The 17,887-nt window shown below is 29.4% G+C and overlaps 1 protein-coding gene across 1 annotated transcript; it reads right to left on the minus strand.

The window, feature by feature from the left end:
* Positions 1 to 9,228: 9,228 nt before the first annotated feature.
* LOC130944071 (RNA polymerase sigma factor sigE, chloroplastic/mitochondrial) lies at positions 9,229 to 14,471 on the minus strand. The gene is made up of 6 exons (XM_057872214.1): positions 14,229 to 14,471; positions 12,671 to 13,418; positions 12,440 to 12,586; positions 12,105 to 12,341; positions 11,727 to 11,990; positions 9,229 to 9,677 (listed from the first exon to the last, which is right to left on the minus strand). Exons 2-6 carry the CDS (start codon positions 13,352 to 13,354, stop codon positions 9,480 to 9,482), a joined length of 1,530 nt encoding a protein of 509 aa, XP_057728197.1. The 5' UTR covers positions 13,355 to 13,418; positions 14,229 to 14,471; the 3' UTR covers positions 9,229 to 9,479.
* Between the last annotated feature and the right edge of the window lie 3,416 nt (positions 14,472 to 17,887).

A 17,887-nucleotide genomic window follows, 5' to 3' on the forward strand; every position in this document is an offset into this window, starting at 1 on the left:
ATTTCTTCCACTATATCTTTCTTTTCTTGACTCATATCCCTGTACACTGTTGTTATTGCCTTTGTTTGGCATCTGTAATAATGAGTTTTTTGCAAGTTTTGAAACAGAATGTGAGGATATATTTATAATACAAAATAGATATTATTCAAATGAAAGCGCAAAAATATATTTAATCTGCTTACATTATAGTGCGGCTTCTCCTTCATTGTTGCCATTGTCTTGTTTTGTTTTGCTGTAATGAAAAATTTTGGTCAATACTTCACTCAATACATCAACAAGCACAAGCATGTATATCTTAATCAAGTCAATTAAAATGCCACAGGCCACCGAACCGAACAACATTCATTTTGTCAACCAAAATCACAAAGACCATCAAACCGAACAATGTTCATGTGGTTAATAAATGGTGATCAACTTTCAATCAACAAGAATAGTATTCCTCCATGCAAAAGAAGTACTGAAGATAGTAACAACCAATTTCAAAGCTCTAGTTAAACTATCCACACCGATAAGAACAAGCATGTATATCTTAATCAAATCAACATCTTCCAAAAGAAAAGTTTTTCAAATTTCATGAATTAGGTGTTCTTTCAAAATGACATTTGCAAATTGACTTCTTTAAAAACTCTTACTGAAACTTGATATCTTTCTTTAAGTATCAAGGTTAACTACCATTCGTGCTGAAATCTATCCAATATAATGAGACAATTTTAGAGTAGTATGGCTTATCAAAGTGAAAGAGTTGTCTCTAATGTCAATTGTCCTAAACAAAACTCAATTACATCAAGTCTCGAGATATTATCAATTTTTCTGCTGAAATTGCTGACAATTGTAACTCATGCTTAAAAAAATTGTAGAAAGGGAGAAAGACAAAGTTATTCAAGAGTGATACATTTTGACAATACACTTTTTGCTTCTCAAAGGGATCCAAAGTGAATATTCTTACTAGCATTATATAGAACAGCCTTAAAGAAACTCATTCATGCACATAATCAAATATTATAAATAATGAAACAGCTAGAAAATGATTTGCCACATGCTATCACAAAAGGAACCCACCGAACCGAAAATATTCACTTGGTGAATCAAAATTACAAAAGCCACCGAACTGAACAAATCTCAAAGCCCTAGTTACACTATCCACTGAATTGAATGAAAATAACAACAAATTTCATTCCAAGGCCTACTTATACTGTAAAAATGCATTCACAATAGTTCGATCTACTTAACAAAGCAAATCAATCTAGTAAACCTAAAATACAACTAGGAGAAGCGTGACATTGTAAGATTTCAAATGAACAGTAGTTTTCTCATACCTTTGGTAGTCTCTGTTGCAATTTTTGTTCGTTTCTGGTTGTTGTTTGCGAAATCTTCTCCCGATTCCTTTCCAGTAGTGGTTTCTGCAGAGAACGTGATTAAAGTTTGAGTGATGTTGAGAGAGATTCGAAGAGAATGAGTCGTTTCGTGTATTGGTTTCGTGTTGAAGAAGATGTAACATTTTTTCATAATGCAGCGCGAATAAAAAAGGAGGGTTTCGTTGGTCTCTGGCGCGTGTTTTCACTCGTCATTTAATGCGCCTGATTCTATTTGGGCTTGGGCCAACTTGGTTACATAATTATATGGATGTGTAGTAGCCTGTAAGACCCCAAATTTTTACAAAATTAAATAATAAATTTGTTTATGATTTATTATATTTAATTAAGATTATATTTTAAGAGATTTTATATATAAGTTAAGCAATTTTTTATTTATGATTTAAAACTTTAGTAATTGAAAAATAATAAGAATTTTATATGCTTTAAGTTGAATAATTAGGTTTTTGACTTTATTTCATGATTATAAAGAAAATTAATTTTTATTATCTCTAATTATTGAATTGGAGTATTTATTTAAAAATAAATTTTAAATTGATAATTAAATAGTATTTTTATAGATATTATTATTAGATTAAGTTTAGTTTTTAATTAATACTCTATATAAACCCTAAATCCCCAAAACACAACCCTAACCCTAATTTTCCTAAACTAGCCGCCATTTGCCCTTTCCTTTCTTCCTAATCTATTTCTTTGTTATTAACCCAATACACAACAGTAGCAAAGAAAAAAAAGGGAAAGGGATAGCATATAGAAGAGAAAACCGAGGGAGAAAAAGAGAAGAGGAAGGTTGCGCCGGTGCCACTGGGTCCCACCACCGCTGCCTCATTGTAGTCGTCCTCACGAGCTGCCACTGCCAGCCTGGAGCACCCCGCCCGTGTCCCGCCGCATCGCCATCTTGCCGCGTCTAGCTTGCCGCCGATATATCCACGAACCGCCATCGAGGAAGGAGAGAAAGCAAGCGCGAGGGAGCCGTTCTGTCGCCGAGAAGAAAGACAACGCGTGAGAGGGAGATCTCCGGCGCCGAACTTGTCTGATCTGTCGCCGCTATGGAATCGCGAATGGAGGACTGCCGTCGGATCTGTCAACGCTGCCATGCACGCCATCGCTGGGAGATGACCAGAACACGATGGAAGGGATGGAAGCCGTACCGTCGCTATTGTTAGGTTTGTCGTTATCGCTGTTGTGTTCTGCCTCTATTGCTGCTGAGCTGCCCGCTGCCGCCATAGCCCTGTTGCTGGAAACTGCTGCTGGAGCCGCCATCTTCTTGGTAAGTTGTAGCCTTATTCTGGTTTTCCCTTATTGTCGGTTAAAATCCTGGTTACTATAAGAGTTGTTGCTGAGGTTGTTTGTGCCAGGGATTGTTTATCACGAGTTGCTCTGTCGTACGCCGCCGTCGGAGCTACCATTCCACTGCTGTCACCTTTGCTCTGAGCCGTTGTTGTAGCGAGTATTGTTGTCATTGCGCCTACTCGGTTTAGTCGCTCCTCTTTAGTACGGTAAGCTTTTCCTTATTTTAATTTCGAACTCTGTCAATCACTGTTCTATTATATGTTGTTAAGATTTCTGCGACGTTAATGCTTTAGGATTGAGATCTGGTTGCTGTAAGTTGGTGAATTTAAGTTACTACTGTGGGTGTGGATACTGTGGAGCTGTGGTTGCGGCTGTTACCAATGTCAGGCCGAGAGGGGAAAAAGTTCTAGTGACATGTTTGGTTTATAGTTTCGACTTATTGAGGTAGGGGTTTTCTTAAAATTTGTTTTATCTTATAGAGTTGTTATAAAGAGATATTAATGTGAGAAACATATATCTGTGATTATGACTGTCCTATGAATGTGGTTGTTTGCTAGATTGAATGACTGATTGCTTGATTGCTTGATTGCTTGAGTGGTGTGTGATTGTTGAAAAGAAATTAGTTTGAAAAGTTATTTAGTTGATTATTATGAAAAGTGGTTTTCCTTGGTTTTGAAGTTAATTTGATAATATAAGTGAATTGGATTTAGAAATGATTTGAGATATGAAAATGAATTAATTTTGGAAGCGGTTTAATTTTGAAATTAGTTTGATTTTATAAATGATTTAATATTTGAGCTGGTTTAATTTTGAAAAAAGATTTATTATTGGAAATGGTTGGATTTGAAAATAACTTGATGTTAGAACTGTTTTTGAAAAATGATTGAGATTTGGAAATGATTGAGAAAGGGTTTGAGGAATGTTTGGATGGGACCCAAAAAGGGTGGCAGAATCTGAGTTTTAGAGGAGATGCTGTCGAAATTTTATAAAATAGGAAGTTCCGTTTGAAGTAATTATTTGAAAAGATTTGGTTTTAAATATTATATGTTTTAAGATTGATTTATTTAGAAAAGAAAGAATTATGTTTTGAATTGGGACTGTTGATGAACGGAATGGAAAGAAGGATGATGAGGATTGACTTTGAAATATGATTCTTGAATGAATTTGGAAATGAGATATGGATTGATGAATGATGATGATATTGAGAATGACTTAGATATTGATGAATGTTAAATGAATTATTCATATGGCTTATGAATTTGAATTATCTGAGATACGATTTTTCCTGGATAGACGCAGTGGCTTGCCACCACTTGCTCCAAGTTAAGACTCGATACTCTGTTGACCCTACGACGTAAGGGTGACCGGGCACTTATAAATTCCCGGGAATGGTACCCCCATTGAGCGATTTGATATATATATATATATGAGAAAAAGTTATACATAGACTCATGGAAATGCGCGTCGGGGGACAGTCCAAGGGTTTAGCAAACCGGACTTGTCGAATTGGCTCTATAACCGACAGATGAGCTCATTAGTCATAGGACAGGCATGCACCATATGCATTTGTATGCGTTGCTTGGGCTTGAATTTGTTTTAGTTTGCCTAATTGCTTAATTGTTATTAACTACTATCTGAGCTATTTGCTTTAACTGCTATCTATACATGTGTTTTCCTTGTCAGTTTTGCCTGTGTTTGTTCCTAATGTGGTACTTTGAGATTGAGTATTGGTGATGAAATGATGATTGTGTTGATTGATTATGTGATAGGCTGAAGACAGTGATTGGTTTCTGATTTGAATAATTTCTGAATGAGGTATTAGTAATGTATGAAAAATCAAGCTGGTTCAACATAGACTTAATGAACCTATGCTTGGAACAGGTTGGTTATTCATACCGTCTAGGAAATTGATTAAGATTTTCTTATAAAAAAAGAAAGGTTTTGGATTTCTAAAAGATTAAATATTGTTTCTTTGAAAAGGTTTTGAATGATTAGCTATTGGTTTTTAAAAGATTCATAAGACAACAATAATCACTGAGTTTGAAAACATTTTTTTTATTAAATATCTTCTTATGACAATTCTGAAACTTCGTGGTGAGACCGTGTGGTTAGGTTCTCACCCCCTACAACTTTAACTTTTCAAGAATCAGATGAAGGAGCATTATGAAGAGCTGCGTTTTAGATTTTATATGATATTGTATTAATTAGATAATTTTTCTTCCCTCGTCTTTGTTATTAAAATTTTGTAAGAGGGATAGGAGTTGTATGTTTTATATGTATATTACATTGTAAGCTATTATGTAAGAAGTCTTGTATATGAATCTATGCCTGTTTGTTTTTTTAAGATAAAATTTTTATTTCCGATTTTCAAAGAAATCAGCGATACGGTGTCGAGTCAAAGGCTCCTATTTTATTATAAAGTATATGAAGTCGTCGTAATACTTCTTGCTATCAGAGTAGCGCAGCCGGAAGCGTGACATTCTGATAGTGAGGGTGTTACACAGCCCTAATATATAATTATATATAGTTTAATTTTGTGCACCTAACATAGTAAAATATTTGAAAAAGTATAGGTAGACAATGAAAATATTAAACAATATGAACAATAAATATATTGAATGTTTAATTCAGTAGATGTGCAGATAATTATCTTAATATTAAGATTTAGGTGGGTAATTTGAGGTGTAGTGTATTTTTACTTTATCGAACTAATTTTAGAATTCATTGTTCACAAAAGCTATTATCTACCTAACAAAATCTAAAATATTTTACGTAATCATTTTGTTATTATCCATATTCTTTTAAATAATTATTCATATAAAAATTAAAAAAATAATTATTTTTATTAATGTGATAATATTTAATTAGATACGCATGTAAATATTTTTAAAAGGAAGAGTATATGCAAATGAAATTAAATATATGTTATACAATTGAAAAAACGAGTGTATAACTACTTGAGGATGCATGTATCGTGCAATACATGATGTGAGTCATGTAACTCATTGTGATGAAGTAATAATAAATATCATAAAATGTATCAAGTATCAAATTGTTAAATATAAGTCTATTCCTTTTACTCTATCTAACATCTTATATTTTGTTCTTAAAACACCTAAAATTTGATCGAATATATTTTATTTATTTTAAATAAAATAGAAATTTAACAGAAAATACATATAAGTTTGTATGTTGCTCACGCTTTAAACATAAAAAACAAAAAACTTATATAAAACGAAAGAACTATATATAAAATTATTTATAATTCTATTTGCAATAACTTAGATAAAAATGATTTTACAAGACAAACAAAAATGCTCTAAAATGAATATGAACACTGGCATCCACCTTTTCCTTGTATTCCCGCTAAAGTGGGGGACAAGAAACTTTTTACTTACGTCATTTTTATTTTCGTTTTTTAACATTTTATACCCACAAACCACGAAAAAATCTGTATTGCTATAAAGTATAGAAAAAATTTTAAATATTTTTAAAATATTAGTGTTTTAATTATTTTAATTATTAATTTTAATTAATATATTATATATTTTTTATAATTGAGATCGACCATTAAAAATAATAGAATATCGATATTCAAAAAACTTTCGAAATTCTTCCGTTATAAACATTTACCTAATGTCACTCACTTCGATGGGTCATGTTAATTAATTCCATTTTCTTGATCAATTAGTCTTTTCCACCATATATATATGTGTAGTGCAAGAACAAGTTTCGACGTAACACTCCAATCAAAAAGACCTTTCAATTTTCAACTCCTAATAAGTCTCTTCATCAACTTGCTAATAATTTTAGAGAAAGTATAGGAAGTCAATGCAGTATCTATACAATGTATATAATGGGGATATAGAAATGTTCGATTCAATAGGATATCAGATGTTTATTATTTTTAGTATTCGAATGGTTATTCTGAATAGTATGAGTGTATTGTGTTTGAAAAATTAGTCTGAATGTTTATTTTTTAATTCGTATTGGACAAAATAAATAGCCCATTGTATATATTGTATAAATATTTCATTGATTTCCTAACAGAATTCATAACTTTATTAATTATTGTTAGGAAAAATATAGATAACCAACAATATTTTTAAATAATATGTGAATAATATAAATTAATAGAGTTAGAAGAGTAAATTAATTTTAAATTTAATTAGTAACATTAAATTAAGATATAGTATATTATTATTTGATTGATAATTGTTCATATTATTCAAAATAATCATTGTTTACCTACTACTATTGCTGTTCTGATCCTTAAACTAATACTACATACATCAACATTATATTACAGTCAAATCAAACAAAGTCTTATATACACTTTAACCATACACTACTACAAATTAATATGATTAATTAATATTTTCATTAAAAGACGTCACAAAATTCATCACTGTGCTTATATGATAATAACTAACTAAATTCACGGTAGAAATGATGTGGAAGAGAACGAAAAACGTTTTTTCTTATGCGGTTACACTCATAAGTTCATAGGCAAGTCTTAAATATTTTATTAGAAATTTGGTCAGCTTTTAACTCTTGTTGGCCAAAGGAAGAAAAAAAATGCAATACTTTAATTTATAGTTGTTAGTCAAATCCAAATTGACGTCAAGTGATATGGAGACAAGATAAAATGTTCAAGTGACCTGTATATCATTTTAAATTTGGGTTGGTACTTTGATCACACCATGATGCATCAGATCCAACCTTGGACTAAAATTAAATAAAGTAGGAGATAGATGCATGCCACCTTCGGGTATATGCTCTAATACTTCATCTCCCAATGAGATATCAATTCTTGATGCCTAAAATAAATATTAAATAATATTATTCAATTCCCACTATACTTGCCTTCTCCACATATTCTCTACTACTTTTAATTTATATACATAATTGGTAAGAATGTTAAAAAGTCTCCACGCTAATGTATTTAAGCATATCCCTATATAGGAGTTGATAGCTTAATTAACAAAAATATTTTATTTAACTTGTAAGGTCACAATTTGAATTGTAAAGACTCCTATTTGAGAAATACTCATTCTATTAACCATGTCAACTAATAAAAGTAATGTGCTAGTGGTAGGAGATTTGAGTAATATATATAGAATTCTATGTTTATATAAAAATTAAGAAAATATTATATAACCAACAAATATTATTATTATTTGATTAAATTATTATTTTATTTTATATAAAGACATTTTCATATATAAATAGTTAGTTTTTACTACGGTCACTGTTATCTTTATTACCTGTAGACCCAATCCCATTTGAATATTCAATTCCTACTGCGACATTTGCCTAAGTAGTTTATTTTCTCACCTAACAAGATTTAAGATAGCAGCAATACTCACTCGGTGGATGGTATCTATCACAATCATTAATTAGTTTTAACAAACTAATAAGAAAATGAAAGGGTAAAGATAACGAGATTAGACAACAGTATCTATTCCACCGAGATGAGAATAATATGTAGATATGAAGATTTTTTTGGTAGAACCACATCTCACAAAGTCTTATTACAAAGCCAGGAGTACTTTTTTTTTTGTTTTTATCAAAGAGCTTCGCTTTTTTTTTTTTCACATTATCCTCTAACACAGCAGATCAAAATTGAGTGAACACCCAACTTAACCTGACAATTACTTTAAAGGGGTTATGAGATTTTTAATAAAAAAAATATTTTTCGACTTTTGATATTTATTTTTATGGAATTAATTAGTTCTATACAAAAAAATAAAACATTAACAATTTTTTTTTTTTGCATACGGGTTAATCAGTCCTATAAAAGTAAAGCTAACTAATGGGTTGCTGCATGCAGCAAGACGGGATTCAAACCCCCGACCTTGCTTAAGCGGACTAGTGAGCTAACCACTAGACCAACCCAACTTGGTTCTTTCACAGTTATTTAAACAAACAAACTAATAAACTAATCACTAATCCAATTCAAGTTAGTTAAAAACTTTGCTTATTTTTTGGAGTCATGGGCTAAGCCCAACAAGAAAAAAGGACACAACCCGCCCAGGAAACCCACCCGGACTCTTTTGCCCCGCCCAAAAAGCGTATCTCTTTTGGTTAAGGCCAAGAAAAAGTATTTAAAATACTGAAACGGACAAAACACTACTCCAACAAAAAAAAAAAATTATAGACTTAAACGGACAAGACACTCCAATAGAAAGCCAATATTATTTACCAAAAAAAAAAGAAAGCCAATATTATATCAGCTAATTAATTTTTATTTTAAAGTTTAAAGCCTCAACCTTAAATTATAGACTTTAAATTTTAAATTATAAATATTAAAAATTGGTTTCCAATATTTATTGGGAGAAGAATCCATTGCATATATTGTATTATAACTTGGAATATTACTAATTATAATCTCATCAAAAAGGTTATCAAAGCCATAGCACAATGACAATTCAATTGCCTGTGAGTAAACCACACACCCAGGTCCGTTCATCAATAGAATCAACCCGTTCCCCCCCTCCCCAAATAGTGTGTAAGAGTTGTGTAATTAAAAATAAAAATAAAAAATAATAATCGAGACACATTACATGTAACATGTATCTGTCATTATTATGTACCTTATATGCAATTTCAAAGTCTATGGTATACAAATTACATGACGAATATACGATTAATTATGATTTTGTGTGGACCAGTGACACAAATTGATTAACACATCAAACTACTGTATGGCTAATGAGACATAACAAATATTTAATTTGTGTAAGGGAAGCGAGAGGCATATACATAGTAATAATAGTAATAATAATAATAATAATACATTATTAATGGATTTTATACAACGTAACGACGAAGATAATCCAATCGAGCTGGGTGCTTGAGCTTCATGAGAGCCTTGACTTCATGCTTTCTTACCATTTCCCTAGAAATGTTCAAGTTCCCAGCTATTTCCCCCAATGTTCTATCTCCCTTACCATCCAGTCCAAATCTTTGTCTTATCACCAAGCTCTCCTTTGGCTTCAGGGAATCAAGCTATACACATTGAAAGAAGCGACCATTAGATTTACATGTATCATTAGATGGAGTCTATCATTATAGTAACTACAGTGGTTATACAATTTTGATACTACTTAAAAGTGTTACTAAAATTAAGGTGATACTTTTTATTTTATTTTTTAAATTTAAAATATTTTAAAATTTAAAAAACATTAATTTTAACAAATAATAATGGTCACTATAACTAAACTAATAAGAACTGTTATGCACTTAGATGGTATGATAGGGTGTGGAAATTAATGACTTTTGATTATAATGGCAGCATAGTTGAATGTTAGTGATAATACATAGAATTAATCTCCTAAAAACTATTAGAATTATTCATCTCTAAAAATTAACTAAAAAAATAAAGATTGTTTTAAATTTATATATTATCTAGAGGAATTTAGATTATCTAAAACAAGGAGATTGATAAAACAATAAAATAAAAAATTAATCATAATTGAATTTATAACTTTCATTATACCTAAATCTTAGGAGCTGATTGGTTTAAGCATTTTTATTTTCATTTTCGATGAAAATAAAAATAAGACATGTAAATATAATTGATTAAACATTTTAAAAATATTTTCAACAAAAACATTTTTGAAAAACAGAACAAAGTTAAAACGCTATTTTCGTATTTGCAGTCTTTTCAGTTTTAACTTTTGAAAACGTTTTTAAGCCAAAACATGGTGTTTTTTATTTTGGGATAACTTTAATTATTCTGTTAGTCTTTATAATTTTATAAAATTTTTAATTAAGTTCTTATACTTTTTTTTTTTTATAATTGAGTCATTGCATCAAAAAAAATTTTAATTAGGTCCTTAACTTTTTTTTTCTTTTATTTGGATCCCTACACTATATTATTTTTTTAGTTAGGTCTCTATAAAATTAAGTCAATTACTGTCAAAAAGAACTTAATTGAAGAAAAAAATTGATGCAGAGACCTAATTATATATATATATATATATATATATATATATATATATATATATATATAAACTAATTAAAAATTTTGCGAAACTACATTACCAATAAAATAATTAAACATTTGGGATAAAGGCTCAAATCTTTCCTACTAGTTTTTATGTTTTTTTGTCACGCCACATTCACCCAATGTTCTTTTCCATCTTCTGCTCCTTTTACTGTATGTTTTGTTATTAAGATATTCATTATTTACCTCTAATTTAATTTTTTATTTTAGGCTTAATTTTTGTATTATTGAGTATATAGACAAGATAATTAAAAAAATAGAGCTTCAACTATGAATTAAGACACATATTGATTGAGTTTTTTTATTTTATTCAGTACTGAATACGTACTCTTCGAATTAACATGTATTTGTTAAATTTTTAAATTTTGACCTTTATTTTTTCGTTTAAAAAATAATTTGTTATAAAAACAATTTTTTAAATCGACAATCAGTTATGAAACTATTAATAATTAAAAAATACATAAAAATTTAAAAATATTGACAAGAAAGTTGGCTTTCTGTTTTAAAATTTTTTAACTTTAATGTTTATTTATTTATTATTTTATTAATAAATTATTTGTTAAAAAATTATTTACATCAATAAAATTTGATATTAATAATTAATTCATTTGGTGTAAAACTAATTTTAATTTCAATTTTTTTTCAATTAATATTTTTTATTGTTATATAGTGCCATAAAAAATATAAAACTAACTATATGTATGAGATACTACATTTTTTCTAAAATAGTATAATAAGATAGTAATTTATTTTATATTGATACTATATAAAAATTAATTGTTAATTTAATAAAAATTTAAATAACTAAAATCATAATTTAATAAAAATATAATTTTGTAATTTTAAACTATTAAAAATATATTTTAAAAATAAACTAACCAAATATATCTTTATTATTTTTGATACTTAGAAATGAATCTTCTTTTCAGTACTAATAATGTTTTTTAAAATGACTAACTCCTTGCTTTATTCGTTAAGAGATGTGAGGAGTGTTAACTAACTCATAAAACAATTAAAAAGTTGGAAGAGTTTAAGTTGTTGGCACATACCACATCGTCAAGAGCAAGCCTTAGTAGAGCATGTTGCCTTCTATTATCACCGTTGACACCATCATCGTCAGTAATCCCATTTATAAACTCCTCTTGTGTGGTTGAATGCCGCGCATTCAAGGAAAGAATGGATTTTGATGCCTTCATTACATCATAGTATCGTTCTGGGGAGATTTGAGCTCTCTCCATTATTTCTTCATCTGTTGGCTGCCTCTGAAGCTCAAACGTCAACTCCAGTTTAGCTCTTTGGATATCTGCCCTAACCTGTTCAAAAACAAGTTATCAGAGTTTACGCAATCACAAGTTGATAAGAAGAAATTCAAGAATCATAAATTTAGCCTACATTATTGCTAATGAAAAATAATCTAGGTAACATACTGATTCAAGTCCAAAAGGAACACGTGTGAAGCTTGAGAGGGTCATTGAACGAATGATGGAATGTCTTATCCAAAACAATCCATAGGTGGATAGCCGGAATCTTCTGTTCGGCTCGAAACGATCAATTGATGTAATGAGACCTTTAACTCCTGCCTGACACAGATCTTGAAACCGTGGGCTATTGCCAAAATCTGAAAAATATTTGTTGATCACAAATAACACAAGCCGGAGGTTGTGCTGCAATAGATTCAACCAAGATTCTCAATATCCAAATCATATTATTAAACCATGCTGCAAAAGATTTGAAAAAAAAAAAAAGAAAAAACTTAAATTACCTTGATGAGCTTGTTTCTTGCAGCTCGGCCGACCTCTATAGTTTTCTTCACTTGAGAAACGTTCATATTTGTTGCGTCAGCTAATTCAGCCTCTGTAGGTTCTCTACCTAGCTCCTTCTGCAAATCCTCTTTCACTTGAAGAAGTGCCTGAAAATAACAATAATGCTTTTTAATGTATATTCATCTAAGAAAAGAAAGACAATAACTTTGTTGACTAAACTACTTAATTACCTTCATAGGTTGCATCAACTTGAACAACCAAGTATGCTCTGAAGAAGGAAGAACCGGAGGTATTTTCATTTTCTTCCAGTCCAAACTAACAAGATCTGTAGATGCTGAATATTCCCTAACAAGTTCCTCAATCTTCTCACTGTTATCCTTAACAGTTCTTTTCTTTAGAGTGGGAATGTTGTTTTTCAAAGCAATCCTCTTATCAAGACTTAGTCGTTTTGCCTTGGAATTTCTATTTCTAATCACCCTGGTCCTATCATTATTGTTTAACTCCCCTTCTTTATCAGCAATCTTCTTCCCCCGACGCAACACTCTCTTGGTCTTAGGATCTACATATTCTGCATTGTGAGTTTCGGATGCAGAGCTAAGTTTGTATATGTTTTCAAGTATGGCAGCAGCCTCGTTGTAGTCGACATCCAACAGCGCAGATTCCTCTGTAGAGATAGTTCTCCCTCGCTTGGGTGATTTGTTAGTCTTTCCCATCCGTTTCTTATTATTACTTTTCTCCATTTCAACGTGGATAGGAACTTTTTCTTTCGTCGCAATCAGTGCCGAATCATTGTGCTTATCTCCTTTAAATGCTACGATTAAAGGCCTCTTCAGGGTAGATCCATGAGTGCTAAACTTTGTATTTAATCCTAATGGTGTCCTGGCAGCTGAGCTAGAAACAGTCACAACTCCCATATATACCACCACCGCGTTACAAAAGCTTTGTGAGAGAAAATGACAATTTTTCAACGCCCAGATTCTACAACAACATAAGAGCAAAATGCACTACTATGAATTTTAAAGGAAAGAACATAAGAATCTCTTAATTAATCGTCAATGTACTTTTATTATTAATTTAACAAGAATATTAAACAGAGAACTAAAAATTGATTAAAAAAATTAGAATCCTCACATGGTACATGCTATTTCTCACTCAAAAACACAATAATACTGCGTGCTTACAACATTCTAGAAGTAAAACAATTTTAATTACTTACCAGATAACAGATTTTTTATATATTAAAAAATATTCATCGAACTCTTTTCAACTTTCATTTTCTTCTTATCTTTTGTATAGAGAACATTTATATAAATTTTAATCTGTAGATTATTAGTAAATCTTCATAGGCTCATTTAGATTTTATGTTCTTACCTTTTGAGTACTGAGTACATTTATATGAATGGTATTTTATTCGTTCAAAGACAAATTACAATAAAGAATATGCAATTTTAAAATCTAGAATCATTTTTTAGAGGTATTTTAGGAGTAATTCTGCAGCTTTTAGCGGTAATTCGAGCAGCTTATAATCTCTGGAACTCTTATCAAAGAATACGGTTAAGAACTACAAACGATGGTACAAAATGAAAGATTGATATCTATGTTTTTAGTCAAGTAAATTGAGATAATACTTTATGAACTAACCAGATTTCTTGCAGTCAAAATCATCTTAATGTCTTACTATTTTTTGAAATGAAATAGTCATTTCTATAAAGATTGTTAATCAAACATATCTAAAAACTAAAAAAATGATATAAATCAATGATCAAGTGTGTAACAGCAGTAGTATACCTTTGATGCGCAGGAAGTAGCAGAATCAAATCCAAAGTAGATTTTCTAAACCAAAGAAGATCACTCAGAACTTTGAGAACCTAAGAATGTGAGAGAGAAGAATCTATGGTTGTTGATGACTCTGTATTATAAAAGAAAATGCAAAATACGAGAATTATTACGTCCACAAATTTTGCTTCTCCAAAAATTAACATGAATTTGCTGAATTTGCTGGCAGAAAAAAGATGAAGAAGTGACAACATGGCATTTTTGGAGTGGGAGATCAGATATTTCTGAAAATAATTGTGGATGACATTGTTTGGCACGTGGTTGGTTCTTAGCTTTGAAACTGAAAACTTTCGCTTGAGGTTCTGTCTTAAATACGTAGCACGTTAATAACCATGATAATGTGTTATACTGTGTTTTATTAGGTTTTTTTATCATTAAACTTCATTTTTATATATACATATCTATACTATATCATGTAAAAAATATAATTTAAGGATTAAAAATTTATATCAAAATAAAATTATTTTATTATTTAAAAATATTAAATTTAATTTTTTATTATAAATATTTTAGAATTATTTTTAAAAATTTATATAATGCAATTACGCATTATAAGATGTAAAAACGGATAAATATTTCATTATATTTGAGTTTGTGACGGAATAATATTGAGTTATAAATGAATTAGAAATTAAGAGCGCATGTTTTTTAATGGAGATCATAATTTTGGAAAAATAGAGTAGGCCGAAAGATAAAGAAATGTGTTTCTAGAATTTAATTTCATGTACCTTCGATTATTGGCATCTCTGATCCTATCTTTAAAGAAGATGTGTTAGTTATTGTAATATGATATAAATTATAAAAAAATTAATTATTTTTTAATTAATATAATGAATATTTTTAAATATTTAAGTAATTAATGAATATTAATATGTCTAATTGAAAAATTAAATTCATTTATATTTTTAATACCAAAATAATTATATGTCATGTATATTATGTATCAAAATTGAAGAATTTGTATGTTAATTCAATATATAATTCTTAAAAACAAGTATTTTAAAGCACTCTAAGGTACTCAACCGAGAAAAATTTTAAAAATTTTGATGTAATAAATTAATTGAGAGCTATAATTTTATTTTTTTTATAAAAAAAGTGATATGTAAATCTTTAAAAGAAAAAATACCTTTGTTATTCTACCTAATCTAATAAATCATGGAGATCTAGTTAGTAAGGAATATAATTATTATACTTGGGATTGTAAGTGAAGACAGTTTATTAATTATTCAAGATCCTTCGCAACTCATAGGTGTTGGTGATCTATCTGTTGGAAATCTTTGGTAACCCACGGCAACAATTGTTTGAACTTTCAATATCCAACTCATAAAAGTTGAATGGTTAGACATGCAGCATTATTGAAGGAGAAGAAGGATGATATATATATATATATATATATATATATATATATATATATATATATATATATATATATATATATAGATAGAGGTCTAAATTTTAAATTATAAATTTTTAATATTAAATTTTATATTTTAAATTAGTTTTATTTTATTTTATTTTTAAATATTTTAGTTAAGTTATAAATGTCTTAATTATTTTTAGTTTTATTTTGTTTATATTTAATTTTAAATAATAAATATCAATTACAATATTGATTGAAGAATATTGACTCTACCTATTTTCTTTTAAGAAAAATACGATAGGTTGAATGTTTTTCTATTAATATAGACATGTTGATCCAATAAGAACATTTATCTATGACCTCAGACTAAAATGACTTTGTGATCGAGGTCTTAACACAGTGGCAATTTGTTTTTCTCTAAACAACCACATCCAAATTCAAAACTTGGTTGATAACTTATTTAAGCCAAAAGAAAAGAGAAACTGGAGTAAAAACTCAAAATGACCTTTAAAAAAGATGTTGCTTCACCACAAACTTCGAAAATTGACCTCACTCAACCAACTTATTTTTAGCCAAAATTTGTGGAATAAGTTATATTGTTTTTGTTTTTTTTTATCAACAATTATTATTCATAGCTTTTGCATTATAATAAACTGAACCTGTAATTAGAAAAATATAGGTCACTCCAGCAGCAAGACAACACAAGTTGCCCCCTAAGAGCAAAGTCACTCCAACTCCAAATTCAGAAAGTGTTAACCCTATGCAAAGAGCAAGTTTAGATACAACTTTAAAGTTGGCAGAATTTATGAAATTTGTTCCTACACCAAGATTCAAACCTCCAAAAAAGAAGAATTGATGGATGATTTCTTTTTTTAGAAAATGATTGTAGTCTTTATATTATCATGTGGTTATGCTTATTTTAAACTTCATGTTTGGTGACATATGGTTAGTCAATTGTTACTAAATGTAATGACTTAATATTTACAGATGCAAATTGTATATTTCAGTTTATCAATGTTGTTCTTGCTATTTTTTTAAAGTTTGTTTTTACAAATGGATTTGGTAAAAAATCCAATATATTAGGGGTGGTAAAGTGGGCCGGTCCATCTCAATTCGTCCCGTCTTGCCCCGCTAACTAAAATGGATTTAAAATGTTAGTTTGTACCCCGTTTTATAGTGGATTGGCGGGTTGGCGGATTAGTCCGCTTGATTTTTTAAAATAAAATTTATTAAAACTAATAAAAAAATAATAAAAAAATCAAATATAAATAAAAAATAGTCAAATTATAATATATTTTTTATTATTTTTTCAATTTTTAACCTCAATGAAATTGTTTAAAATAATATTTGTTAATAGAACCTCTTTATTTTAAAAAATAAGTCACATAATTTGAACATATATACAAAATTGTGAAATAAAATAAATAAAGTTAATAACTAAAAGAAGAATAAAAATAAAAAATAAAAAAATTTAAAAATTATATAATTATTAATTTTGTAACCGTAATTACTCTTTTATTTAATAAAAAATAAAATAAAATAAAATTCTTTGGCCTAGCGCGCTGACTCGTCTCGCAAATTTGATGGTGTGGGTTTAGCGAATTTTTTTTATTTGGCGGGTTCTAAATTCTAGTCCAACCCGCCTTTTTAGCGAGTTTGGCGGGTCGGCCCAATGGATTCGACCCATTTTACCACTCCTACAATATACAATATTAATAGTATGATTTTATATTTATTTTTTTGTGAAAAGACAAATTAACAACAGAATACATTGACAAAATTTCATTTTACATTTTTTTTTGGAAATTACATAAGTAACCAATCATCAATCACCATTTAGCCACACTTAGGCCATACACAACACTCATAGATACCAGCAAACAAATAAACATACTCAAAATACTAATCCATATTTTCAAAATCCTAAGATCAACTTCTAGTTTGTTATTCCTCCAAGCTAAACTCATGTTCCAATGGTCTACATTCTTTTCACAAGCAAATCTCCCAAATGTACTGCCATCTGTCCTGAAAAGTGTTAATGATTGATTTTTTTTTTCCAATCCACACATGACACATGTAACAACTTGGCGGCCAGGGATGCCATTATGCCAAGTTTATGAAATGACAGAAATAACCCCCATGAAGGGTTTGACCTGGTTTTAGGCGCATGATACAGGCTTGCGTGCAAATTAGTCAGTAACTATTGCACATTCCACACGCCCCTACATGCAAAGGAGGGTCGTTGGGTCTA

Source organism: Arachis stenosperma, chromosome 8 (assembly GCF_014773155.1).
Source record: "Arachis stenosperma cultivar V10309 chromosome 8, arast.V10309.gnm1.PFL2, whole genome shotgun sequence".
In the NCBI taxonomy this organism is placed as follows: Eukaryota; Viridiplantae; Streptophyta; class Magnoliopsida; order Fabales; family Fabaceae; genus Arachis; species Arachis stenosperma.

What these genes read in the sequence shown, in the direction of transcription:
- LOC130944071 (XM_057872214.1), bottom strand. Translation starts at nt 13,354, where the DNA reads ATGGGAGTTGTGACTGTTTCTAGCTCAGCTGCCAGGACACCATTAGGA. An exon ending in CAAGAAACAAGCTCATCAAG is followed by an intron (nt 12,342 to 12,439) that starts GTAATTTAAGTT and finishes AATCTATTGCAG; the next exon opens with CACAACCTCCGGCTTGTGTT. An exon ending in TTCCTTTTGGACTTGAATCA is followed by an intron (nt 11,991 to 12,104) that starts GTATGTTACCTA and finishes GTTTTTGAACAG; the next exon opens with GTTAGGGCAGATATCCAAAG.